The 12,759-nt window shown below is 47.5% G+C and overlaps 1 protein-coding gene across 1 annotated transcript in view; it reads right to left on the minus strand.

Annotated features, from left to right (window-relative positions):
- The window catches only part of Ptpn11 (protein tyrosine phosphatase non-receptor type 11), a 71,427-nt gene that overhangs the window by 21,403 nt on the left and 37,265 nt on the right, over positions 1-12,759 (minus strand). The window contains exons 7-10 of the mRNA XM_050158955.1: positions 7,419-7,515; positions 4,923-5,002; positions 4,668-4,826; positions 1,248-1,379 (exon numbers count right to left, since the gene is read on the minus strand). Of these exons, the coding sequence (XP_050014912.1) occupies positions 1,248-1,379; positions 4,668-4,826; positions 4,923-5,002; positions 7,419-7,515 (468 nt within the window). The remainder of the gene's footprint in view (positions 1-1,247; positions 1,380-4,667; positions 4,827-4,922; positions 5,003-7,418; positions 7,516-12,759) is intronic.

Consider the following 12,759-nt stretch of genomic DNA (forward strand, 5'->3'; position numbering starts at 1 on the left):
TTTGTTTTTTAGTTTTTTTTCAAGACAGGGTTTCTCTATAGCTTTGGAACCTGTCCTGGAACTAACTCTTGTAGACCAGGCTGGCCTCGAACTCACAGAGATCCGCCTGCCTCTGCCTCCCGAGTGCTGGGATTACAGGCGTGCGCCACCACTGCCCGGCTCAAACTAATTTTTTTTTTAAAGATTCTTCCCAATGTGGCCTAACCAGAGAGCATTTCCTCAATGCCCTGCCACCTCTCCTGCCCTATATCCCATTTTCCTGAAGCCAGAACTTCCGTATGTGACACAAATAATACCTGAGCCCAGAAGGCTCAATTAGACAGCCGGGGAAGCCACAATGAGCACATCGGCCTGAAGCATGGCTTCTCATTGTGCATGGATGTAATCCACAAGGACGAGAGCAGTTTCTTGGAGTCCCCAAAGACATTAAACTATACCCTTCTAAATATGAAATAAAAATGACTCCAAACCAAATCCTGTTTTGTTTTGTAGCTAGCCACTTCATGACCAATCCTGAGCCACAAGCCATGAAAAACAGCTGACAAAAGCTGGGCGTGGTCACATGTGCCTTTAATCCCAGCACTCCTCTCTGAGACAGAGGCAGGCAGATTCCTGTGAGTTTAAAGTCAGCCTGGTCTGACTGAGTGAGTTCCAGGACAGCTAAGACTATATAAAGAAACCCTGTCTCGAGGGGAGAAAAAAAGCTGCCACACTGACCTTGATCACAGAGAGGCCCAGGGTACTCCCTACTCCCTCTGCTTTCATGCATGGCTCCTCCACTTGTCATCTCAGCAAGCATCACCCCTTCAGGGGCCCTCCCCTATGCATCCTGCCTCATTGTACCAGTCACTTTCTGTTTTGTTTTTCCAGACACAGTTTCTCTGTGTAGCCCTGGCTGTCCTAGAACTCACTCTGTAGACCAGCCTGGCCTTAAACTCACAGGGCCTACCTCTACCTTCCAAGTGCTGAAATTAAAAGCATGCGCCACCACTGCCTGGATTACCAGTCACTCTAGAACATGTCACAGGAGCTGAAGGCCAGCAGCTGGTAGGTACATTTACCCACATCTCTCCAGGCTCTGTGAGGACAGGACCTGGCAGTGTTGAACCGGACCCAGCATCTACAAAGCACCCAATGTGGCCATTCAATCAGTGAGTGACAGGACAAAGGTTTAATGCTGGCAGGAGCACCACAATGACTGTGAACCACGGGAAGTCACAGTCTCTAGAATACGACAATATACTTACTTGTCCAACCTTGGAGAGCTTGAGTTCTCTTAAGGTGTAGTCATGAGCGGCACTTTCTTTGACATTTCTAACACGCATGACCCCATATTCTTTGAGTGCATACTCATCAGGCCAGTACTTGACACATTTGCTCTGGAAGGGACCAGAGGAAAAGAGGTTAATGTCCAAACCCCAAATGAAAGTCCAAACCAGCAGAAAACAAGTGTCCCCGTCCTGCTCATGACATCAACAAAGAAAGGAGCCTACCACCTTCCCTTAGGTTACCAAGAAAAGAAAGGAATAATTCAAATAAGCAAAGCAGGTGAAAAGGGAAAAGAGGAGATATGGTAGATCAGCCTGGTCCCCACCCTATCCCCACCCCAACGCCCACCTGCCAAAGCAGAGTCAACACCTGCCCAGTCAGCTCTGAGAATGACAGAAGCAAAGAGTGTAGAGAGCTGCGTGGAGCTGCACCTGATGGTGCTGGCTTCCGCCCTCCGCGATCCCGAAAGCGAGTGCTCTCTGTGATAATCAACTCCTAATATGGCTAAGGCCTGACTCATGCTATTATCACGCAATGATCGTCAGCTGTTTGCATATGCAAGAACCTATGGGCGGTGCCCACGTGGCAATCCGGGGTTGGTGGCCCGTGCCTTTTTAAAGGTTGGGAGCGGTTTGCCCGGGGGGAGAGAGAGAAAGATTGCTGTGAACAAGGTCCTGAATAAACTGCTTGCAAGAAGAGCTCCGGTGTTGCGTCTTCCTTGCTGGTCCAGGTGGGCGCAACAAAAAGAGGAGTGACCAGCCAATCCAAGACTGTCCCTAGCAAGCAGAATTTCTAATCCCAACACTCCACCAGTCATTCTGAGGGGAAAGCAAGGAAGGAATCTGGGAATGAGAAGGATGCTAACACTGTCCCATCATTGCTTTCTCTATATTCAGATTTCTACCGACCCCACACACACACCAGCTTCCCAGACCTGAAGAACAGGTGGGACACACACACTCTACTACTAGTTCCTGTCACGAGCCATTTCTCCCCTAAAAATCATTACAGGAACCATCACCCTGGGGAGTCTGCAGGGAACCCCACACCCATAATTATGTTCTATTGACAGAACCTGCCCCACACCCAATTAACTGTTATCTGTTAGCGGAACGCGCCTCACATTCCAGCTATCCAGGGAACCAGGTGTGGCAACTCGTGACTTCTTGGCCCACCTGAACGAATGTAACCTGGCCTACGTGACCGGGACCACACGGCGAGATCCCGTGCCCTGCCCACCAAGCCCTCATCCAGGGGCTATATAAACAGCAACCATGATCCTAATAAAGGGGGCTTTGACAAATCTGCTTGGCCTCATTCTTCTGTCCTAGCTCATTCCCTTCCAGGTAGCGTCCCTTTGAGACCCTGGAATAACTGATTGCAGGATGGGTTACAAACCCCTAAGACTGAGTAACCCACCCAACGCAATCGACAAGTTCCAGCACTTGGGAGGCAGAAGCAGGTGGGTCTCTGTGAACTCAGGGCCAACTTGCTCTACATAGCAAGTTCCAGGCCAACCAGTGTTGCATAGTGGGACCCTGAACCGATGGACTGAAAGTTGAGTGTGCACACTTGTAGTTCCAGAGACAGAGATAGGAGAATTACTTCACTTTTAAGACCAGCCTGGTCAGCTAGGCAGTGAGGGTGCACGCTTTTAATCCCAGCACTTGCGAGACAGAGACAGGTGGATCTCTATGAGTTTGAGGTCACCCTGGTCTAAAAAGTGAGTTCTAGGACAGCCAGGACTACATGAAGAAACCCTGTCTGGTCTCCATAGTAAATACCAGGCCAGTAAGAACTATAGAGCAAAACACAGTCTCAAAACAACCAAAAAGACAAGAACAACAAAAAACACCAGGCAGTGGAGAAAGATAGTAACAATGATGTAAAGAAAAGAGGTCTTGTCCATCTGAGGGATGAACTTGTATCTACCAGGTGACGAGTCTGAAGCAAAGCGTGTTGTTTCTCTTTTTCAGGAAGTAGTCACCTACAACACTCACTTTCTAAAACCAACAATGCCAGCATCAGCAAAAGAAATCTGCACCCAGGACTAGAAATACAGAGCAGCTTACAGGTGACAAGAAACAAGAGCACAGTTACCTACAGAGCTCAGTGATTAACCCAGAGAGGACACCCAAGGAAGGAGGAGAGGCTGTGTTTGACAGATCTGATAGAATTCTATCATCCTCAATGTATAGTGCTGTTTTCTGGACAATCAATTCAGAGGATTGCTCTGGGCACTACAGAGACCTCAACAGAGAATACAAGAAGGTGAGGGCTAGGCCACAGTACCAGGCCCATTTCCACCCAATCTGTCTACTCTGAAATTTCCAACTGTACTTCCAATAGTGGTTGACCCAATTCTTCAACTACAGGCCCAACGTGACATCTTACAGAGCATCGAGCAGTAAGTGGAACTGGGAGGACTTGTAACTGCCCAGGAACTCAGGACACCTGACATCACTGCTGAAGGCATGCAGAAGCGCACCAACCAGAACCCTGCACAACCACTTGCCCCTCAGTTGCCAGGCTCAACTCCCAATCTGTCTCAGGTTAGCTTCTACACGTGACTATAAAATTGCACTCAATCTTTTTATAAACCACTAAAGAATATCCAAACAAAAACTCTGGCTAGAACACAAATAAAAACCAAGATGCTTCCATATTAAAAACCTATAAATGGATTTCACTTTGAGATGATGGAAAAAGAACACAGACTTTCAAGATGTTTGCTTTCCTGGAGGTGTGACACATTGACTTCCAGGAACCCACAGCACCCTAAGAGTGTGGGGAGCTCAGCTCAAGACTATGAGGTTTGGGGGGGAAGGGGGCAGGGTTTGACAGTTCTAGAGGGTGGCTAGGTGGCTGATCCAAAGTAACACATACACATAGACACCCAACAATTCTTGACATTTAATCCAGAGAAACATAGGCCACAGTCTGCATAGAAATGAAGGGAAAAACAAGACTGTTCAGCTGAATAAAACCACCCTACAGCAGCTAGAGGACTGGTTCGCCCATAGTACAAAACACAAGGCTACAGGCAATGTGTACTAACAGTGTGCTAATATTGAAAGACGCTTCCAAACAGGCACCACCAAGAAGCAAAATGGAGTTACTGCAGGAAAGTACAGCTAGGGGTGGGACCCAGTGCAGAAGAACCATACAACCGATACTTTAAGAACATTTTTCAGAGCTGGGCGATGGTGGCGCACGCCTTTAATCCCAGCACTTGGGAGGCAGAGGCAGGCGGATCTCTGTGAGTTCGAGACCACCCTGGTCTACAGAGCTAGTTCCAGGACAGGCTCCAAAGCCACAGAGAAACCCTGTCTCGAAAAAAAAAACAAAAAAAAAAAGAACATTTTTCAGGTTTCAGGTGCTTGAGACAGAGTGCGTACCTTCCCTCTCTCCACCTCCTTTGTGGTCATGACGATGACGCGAGAGTTCTCCTGGAACACCATCCTCCAGAAATCATTCACTGTGTTCTGCAGGCAGCCTTGAGTAGCAATGTAGCTCTTCTTGGGTTTTGAATTGTTACACTTGGTTTCAAATTCAGGCTAGAAATTAAGAAAAGTCTTCAAACCTTTGAAAGGTGGTGTCACAGGTATAAAGACACTAGCAACATAAGACCAGAAAACACAGTGAAAGCTTACCATGATGATATTCGCATTGATGTAATCAGAAACAGGCTCATTAGGATCCCCATCATGCAGGACAACCCTAGTGTGATCAACTGAGGAGAAAGATGACAGTCAGTCAGTCCTCAGAGCTTCAGCACAAGCCGGGCAGCCTTAAGCCAAGCCAATCTAACAGTGAGTACTTCACAAGATCAACCAAAACGTGACAAGGCATAGCACAGCGCTTTCTCAGAACTCCCTGTCTGGTGATGCTGTGGGTGCAGGAGTCAGCAAGGGGAGGGAGGCAAGGACTGTGTACTGAGCACCTTCTAAGTCATTTTTGTAACTTCCCATGAGTAAAAGGTTAAGGTGCCTGTTGGTTTTCTTCCTGTTTGGGTTTGGTGGTAAAGGTGGGGATTGAACCCAGGACCCGGAACATGCCAACCAAACACTGTGCACTGAGCTATATCTCCAAATGGTTTTTGTTTTTAAAAAGATTAAAATACCAACAATGACGTCTAAGCTCTTCAAAATCATCCAGGGAAAGAGAAGTGGATCAGAGAACAAACAAAACAAGACTGCACACAAGCCGGCTGCTGCTGAAGCTGGGCTACAGCTACACTCAGCTTCTATTTGTTAACATATTCCAAATCCCCCATAGTAAAAAGTTTCTTAAAGAGGCAGAGGAATATATAGAACCCATAGAACAGAATTTATAAAGTATCAGTTGTCCTTATCTATACCAAAATACATTACTGGTATAAAAATCTGAGTGCTCTATCGAAAACAACATATTGGGGCTGGAGAGATGGCTCAGAGGTTAAGAGCATTGCCTGCTCTTCCAAAGGTCCTGAGTTCAGTTCCCAGCAACCACATGGTGGCTCACAACCATCTGCAATGGGGTCTGGTGCCCTCTTCTGGACTGCAGGCATACACACAGACAGAATGTTGTATAAATGATAAATAAATATTAAAAAAAAAAACATATTTTACAATGGGAATTTGCAACAGTGCTCATAGGATGGCGCAGGCCCAGAATCCCAGTTACTCAGAAGGATGAAACAGGGGAACCAGACGTTCAAGGCCTGGACAATTTAGGGAAACTGTCACAAAATTAAATAAGTTCAAGGCCTAGACAACTTAGGGAAACTGTCGCAAAATAAAAGAAGTTCAAGGCTGGGCAGCTTAAGGAAACTGTCACAAAACAAAAATGTTAAGGGCTGGTGTAGCAAGGCCCTGGGCTCAATTACATACATTAAAAAAAAGGCTCAGTGGAAACGTCTGATGGGCTCATTACCACAGCAGTAGGTAGGTCATCTGAGACACTGTGAGCAGCTGCTCCCTTCAGCTTTCCTACAGCTGCACTTTACAGTGAGAACCAGCAGAGTTCAGAGAGGAGAAAACTTAAGAAATAAAAAGAATGAGGCTCGCCAGGCTGTGGTAGTGCACACCTTTAATCCTACCACTTGGAAGACAGAAACAGGCAGATTTCTGTGAGTTTGAGACCAGCCTCGTCTGCAGAGCAAGTTTCAGGAGAGCTAAGACTACACAGAGAAACCCTGTCTCTAAAAACAAAACTTTTTAAAATTTATTTTAGCTGGGTGGTAGTGGTATACACCTTTAATCCCAGCAGTTGAGAGGCAGAGGCAGGCAATTCTCTCTGAGTTCCAGGACAACTGGGGCTATACACCCTGTCTTTAAAAAAAAAAAAAAAAATAACCAAAGAGGCTCCCCAAGACTGCCAGGACCCCTTTCTCGACAGCTAGCTATACACACTTCTCTGCAAACTCCTGTTTACTTTTCTCATGAGAGCAATGACTCCCTGTCGTCCACTCCCCTGCCCCCATCTTCTCCGGCACCACATCCTCACCTACAGATAGACAACCATGTGGAACACACACACACAGAGGAATAAATGCACCAAGAGGGCTGGAGATATAGCACAGTAGCAGAATGCTCACCTTGAGTGTGGAAGACCTGGAGTTCAATCCCCAGCACTCCAAAGCACCCTGTTCTGTGCCCACACTAGTCACAGCTGAGGTCACACCAGGATGTGCAACAGCAGAGCCACCTCCATGGAGAGATGAGCTCCAACTTGTGTAAAGATGGGGTTCTCACTGGTGCAGGCTACAGGGAGGCCCAACTTTGTGGCACTCACAAGGTACCTTATCTGTAGAAGCTGAGCCAGCAGAAGGTGATAAGCCCAGTAGGTTCTCCTTTCTCCAAATGAGAAACCGAGGCCCAGAGGAAGGTGTACCTACCCCTATCTGACAGACAAGTCACGTGGAGCAGAGACAGCTCTCAGATCTGAGACCCATTCCTTAGTCTAACACTGAGTCACCAAGAGCCTTGGGGTTGTTACATGTAAGTAGAACAGGAATAAAGGAGGAAGAGATGGCCACAGAGGGCCTCCTACTATACAGCTTTACTGGTACTATGAGGACATCCATCCCCATTATGGCTGGTTATCTATTAGCTAGCACGTGACCCCAGGTACTGTGACTGCTACTGAGGCAGGTGGTTGATACTCACAGGGCAGGATGTTTTTGTATCTATTTTTGTTTTTATTTTCTTGTCTCTGTCCTTCTTTTCGGCTGTAGAGAAGTTTGCATTCCTGTTGTTGTAGCGTCTAGAAGCACAGAAAAGTAAATATGTATCAAATATATCCAAAAGACAGAGCTGAGATGGCTCAGTGGGTAAGGGCACTTGTATACATCTGAAGACCTGTGTTCAGTTCCTGGGAACCACATGTCCAAAAACAAGAACTTCTGAAACGTGTCCTCTGACCTCCACACATGGTATGGCATGGGACATCCATGCACATGCACAAAAGTAAATCAATAATTGTGAAAAATAAACATGGATATAAAAAGTACTCCCTTAAAAAAGTAAAAAAATTGAAGAAAAGGGGAAGCGAGGAGAGAGAAGAAAAGGAAGCGGGAAGGGGAAAAGGAAAGGGGGAGGGAAGAGGGAAAGGAAGAAAAGAAAAGCAAGTCAGCCTGGCCTGTGTTCTGCTTTAAGGGTTCACCCTGTAGAATGTAAGTCAGGCCCATGGAAACAACAACACCCATCCCCACAGCATGACCTGACAGAAGCACTCACAGCGAACTATGCCAGCAAGAGAAGGCTTCCTAAGTCATCATGAGCCACCCAGATACAATGTCCTATCATCCAGTGTTCAAGAGGGAGGATCCAGGGGTGAAGCCAGCCTGGACCACAGCACAACCTTGGGAAGGAATGAGGGAACAACAAAACTCTACTACCCAGTCACACAGAAGAACTTGGTCGCTCTACGGCTCTACAGAGTCAGTCTAGGGACTATTTACCACCTGGGAAGACGGTCACAGTGGGTCAGACTCTCACAGAGTAGGATGTGAGCCACATGCTTACATTTGCCTGGGCAGCAGCACACACACCAAGGAAGGAGCAGGGAAGCGGAATTCAGAAATTCTTGTCCTTTTGTTTGGTTGTTTGCTTGGCTGACTGATTTGATATGTTTCCTTTGCTGTTTTGCCCCTAAACTTTCTCCAATATGTGTAGCATAAAGGCCTTTTGAGTCACAGAAGGCTGCACTAGGAGAGCTGGAATGGGATATGTAAGCAGCACATGAGCCATGCACTTCAGGAGTTTAGGATCGGCTCAGTCACGACAAGCCCCCATGGCAGTCTTAGAATGTGGACACTGGAAGAGGCAGAAGCAGCTTGGTGCCACTGGAGGAAGGCAACTGTTAGTACAGCTTCAGGGTCCTCTTGTGTCAAACCCAAGTCAGCATCTCAATGACAGCTGTGTCCAGAAGCCTGTTGCCCTCATTTCCCCTGGGAAACCTGGACAAGATGCAGGGAGTCAGGCCTAGAAGGACAGGGCAGGGAGTAAGGATGGGCTCCAGAAGAAAGTGCCGGACAGTTCTATGGGGGCAAAGAATTGGGGACACCATTAAAGAAAGAGATAAATCAGGCAGCCATAGTTTAACTAACCCAGTCAGAAGTGGGAAGGTAGCAAGGACAGTCCAGAGAAGGACAGGGCAGGCTGAGGCACAGTCAGGAGTAGGTTTCATTTTCAGAATGACAAACAAGTTCTCTTCATTATCTCTCAGCATGCCTAGCTTGTGGATTCTGTGATGCTAAGGATGGAGTCCAGGGTCTCTGGCGTATGCTAGGTCAGTGGTTCACCACTGAGACCAGAAACAGACAAATAAAGAAAGTGAAAGGCAGCTAAAGACAAAAAGGTTTCTTTCCTCTATGCAATTCCAAAGCAGCTACCTGGGAAGATCTCTGTCAGGAGTAACAAAAGTCTTTAGCTAGGACCCGAACAGAAAGAAAACAAGGTGTGCAGAACTTGGACATAGCAATGCTTATTCAAGTTTTTCTTAATGAGCTCCGATCAAGTAACTAAAGCCATTTGCCTTCTGGGAGCTGATGTTCCCTGACCTCGAACTGGCCCACGAAGGCATCTCTAGACCTTGATGTTTAGGTGCGTCATAGGGATGATGTTCAAAAAGAAGTTCAAGTATTGAGAGATCCATCACTTCAACAGCAGTAGAGTGAGGAACTACAGGACCTGCAGCTTTGCTTAAACTTAGCAGAACTTTGACCATCACCTATGGGCCAAACCTCACATGACATTTACTCGTAAGTACAGGTGCCAGGGAATATTTGTAAAAGATGGGGCCCTGTGCCCCCCTGGTTCATCTTAGCTACTGCAATTGGGGTGCCAGAGTAAACTCCAGAGTTCAGGTCAGGGCACCTTCATCAACACAATTCCATGCATTTGCTGGACTGCCCATTAGGAGCTCTGCCTCTTGCACATGCTGTGGATGTCATGATGGGCTGTGAGCCCTGGAGGCCTCCAGAGAGGTAAAACTGCGTCCAGGCAGTGGGACTGCTAGCAGATAGCAACCTTCAGAGATGGCAAATGGATAATAATGCCTACCTCAGCTTGTTCTCTATTGCTCTACCTCTACCACCTCTCCCCATGCATGTCCAGGACCAAAACCATCCAGACCTTTTCATTCCTACAGTGAGGGCTGCTAGCTGTCCAACCAATAAGAACTCAGAAGTTAGGATTGTCTATCCTCTGTCCCCAGCTCTACCCAAGATTAGCAGCTAGCCTCCACCAAGACCCACTTCCTTCTGGGCATCAGGTTAATGGGGTTAGGAGTCCGATTGTATCTAGTAGCCCTACCCAAAAGGAAGACAACTCCCCAAAGGTTTGTGTTCTGCAGCTCCCCACTCGCTCCCATGGACCTGCACTATCACTCAGTACCTGTGCTAAGGATAATGCAGAGGCAAACAGCAAAAAGCAAAACTGGGACACAGGTTGACAATACCCTTTTCCCAGGAATTACAACCAGACCATGAGCTGAGAAAAGAGGCAGAGGCAACTGCTAGGTCAACTGCAGAAGTTCAAACAGAGCCAGAGGTAGAGAGGCACCATTCCAGTATGCAACCCAAAAAAGCTTTATGAGGGGCTGGAGATGGCCCAGCAGCACTGGCTGCTCAACCAGAGGACCCCGGTTTGGTTCCCAGCACCTACATGGCAGCTCACAACATTCTATAATTCTAGTTTCAGGGATCCTGTTCTGACCTCAACAGGTTCTGCATACATGTGGAACATAGACATATATACAGGGGAAACACCCATACACTCAAAAAGCTCTGTGAAAGACAATGCTTCATTCATCTGTGCTGGGTCTGGGACAGCTCTCCTGAAGAAGTCACAGGGCCGTACAGAAAAGAAGGGAGCATTGGATACTCCAGCACCAGGTAAGGCAAGGGAAGGGACTGGGCAGCACATCTAGATACCGTGTACCAGGAAGTGGAAGGAAGTGAGGAGAGACAGGAGTGAGGAGCATGGCAAAGGACTAGAGGGTCAGGCAGAACAATCTCAGCCTAGAGGAAGGAAGCACAACCCAGCCAACTCAGAATGGGACATGAAACCAGAAATCCCCAAGCTTAAACCATTTACCAGCCTCATCCCTGGAGACAAGTTTCTTTTCTGAGAGTCAGATTCTTGGTCCTTCAAAATGAAAATGTCATGCTTCCAAAAGGAAACAGGGAGCCACTGAAAGTTCTTGAAAAGAAAGGTGTGAATGCTGAGACTATCATAAAGGGTGTGTACATGGGCAGAGGCAGAGGCTGGTGGAACAGAGGCAGATACCTGAGCATCAGGCTGGAATCCTGTCTCTATCCCCTGCCCACCTGAGCCATCCTGGACTGGCATATATCTCTCCAAGCAAGTGGGGATACAACTAGATGCCCACCTGGTTCAACGTTCAACAGGATGCAGATGATAAAAATGCCTTCCTTCCCAAGGAAGACAGACACACATTGAACAGGAGGACTTCCAATGTCTGGTCATGAGAGAAAGAAAAGAAAACTGCATCAAGGGGCACCAAGGATCCCGCCTTCAGCTCCAGAGTAATGCAGAACCTCCAAAGACCAAGTAAAAGAAACTGGTCTCTAGAGGAAAATGGCCTGTTTGGAAAGCATGAGTTTGCAGCAAAGACAGGCGAACAGAGTGGGAAACTCTCAAACCATGAAATCAGAGCACCAAAGCAACACAAGCTTGCAGGTGCTAGGGCTAAATGAGGCCCAGCCGCGTGCTGAGTTGGAGGCAGGAAAAGAATGCAGGAACCGTAGGACAGTCAGCAAGAAGGAATGGGGTACGCTCCTGTGGCAGAAAACCGGAAGGAATGGGGAGCCAGCAGTGGAAGGAGATGAAGAGGGAAAAGGAGAGACGCTGTCTCAAAATGAAAAGAAAGCAAGGCATGTTAGTGAATGTCTGTGAAGGCAGTACTTAGTTTGAGGTCAACAAAGGCTTTGTCCCAAATACTGAAAAAAAGGGAAAAGGTGCTGATGTACCTCACAGTTGGTAGCGTGTGCTTCAGTTGGTAGCATGTGCCTCAGTTGGTAGTAGGCTTATCCAGCACACACAAGGCCCTTGGTCCAATCCCCAGCACTGTGTAAACTGGCTACTTAGTAGGTGAAGGCAAGGAGTTCAAGGTCTCCCCAGCCTCATAATGAGTTTGAGACCAGGCCAGTCTGGGATACATGAGGCCTTGTCTCAAGTAACAAAAAATTCCATTGACCTCTTCTCAATGTGTCATCTCAGTACACGGGGGACACCAAAAAAAATAAGTAAGGTTCAAGAAGTAAAGGGCTTAAAAAATACAGAAACTGCAGCAGGGCCACTCATGACCTAAAAGGAAGCAGTATGGTCATCCATGTCAAGGAGTGACAGAAAGGAAAGAGCATATGGGCATGGATAGTCCACAGCCACAGCCAAAAAACCCTCAAAGAAAAGAATGAGAGGGAATCAGAGGAGAAGTATGGTGTCAGAAACGGGACGGCATCAGAGTAGGGACAGGGGAGCAGCACAGAGAGACCTATGGTGTAGAAAAGGGGCAGCAGAGGGAGAGCTATGGTGTAGGAACAGAGAGAGAGCTATGGTATAGGAACAGGAACAGAGGGAGAGCTATGGTGTAGGAACAGAGGGAGAGCTATGGTATAGGAACAGGAACAGAGGGAGAGCTATGGTGTAGGAACAGAGGGAGAGCTATGGTGTAGGAACAGACCGGAGAGCTATGGTGTAGGAACAGAGAGAGAGCTATGGTATAGGAACAGGAACAGAGGGAGAGCTATGGTGTAGGAATCAGACCCTGAAACTGCTCTGCCAAACAAGACGTGCTCTTTTTTCAAGCTGGGGCCTCTCGGGAAGGTTCTGGTATGCTACAAGCCTGTGACCTGGAACATTTGGAGTTTGCAGCTGGAGCCTGACTGGGGGCTGTCCTTCAATGTTGACTGCTTAGTCACCAGGGGAGTACGTCCACCAGAGATCACCAGCAAGAATTATTACTCTAGACAGAGCCCTGGGG

This window comes from Alexandromys fortis, unplaced genomic scaffold, assembly GCF_014885135.2.
Source record: "Alexandromys fortis isolate MF-2015 unplaced genomic scaffold, M_Fortis_MF-2015_v1.1 scaffold_90, whole genome shotgun sequence".
NCBI classification, from domain to species: domain Eukaryota; kingdom Metazoa; phylum Chordata; class Mammalia; order Rodentia; family Cricetidae; genus Alexandromys; species Alexandromys fortis.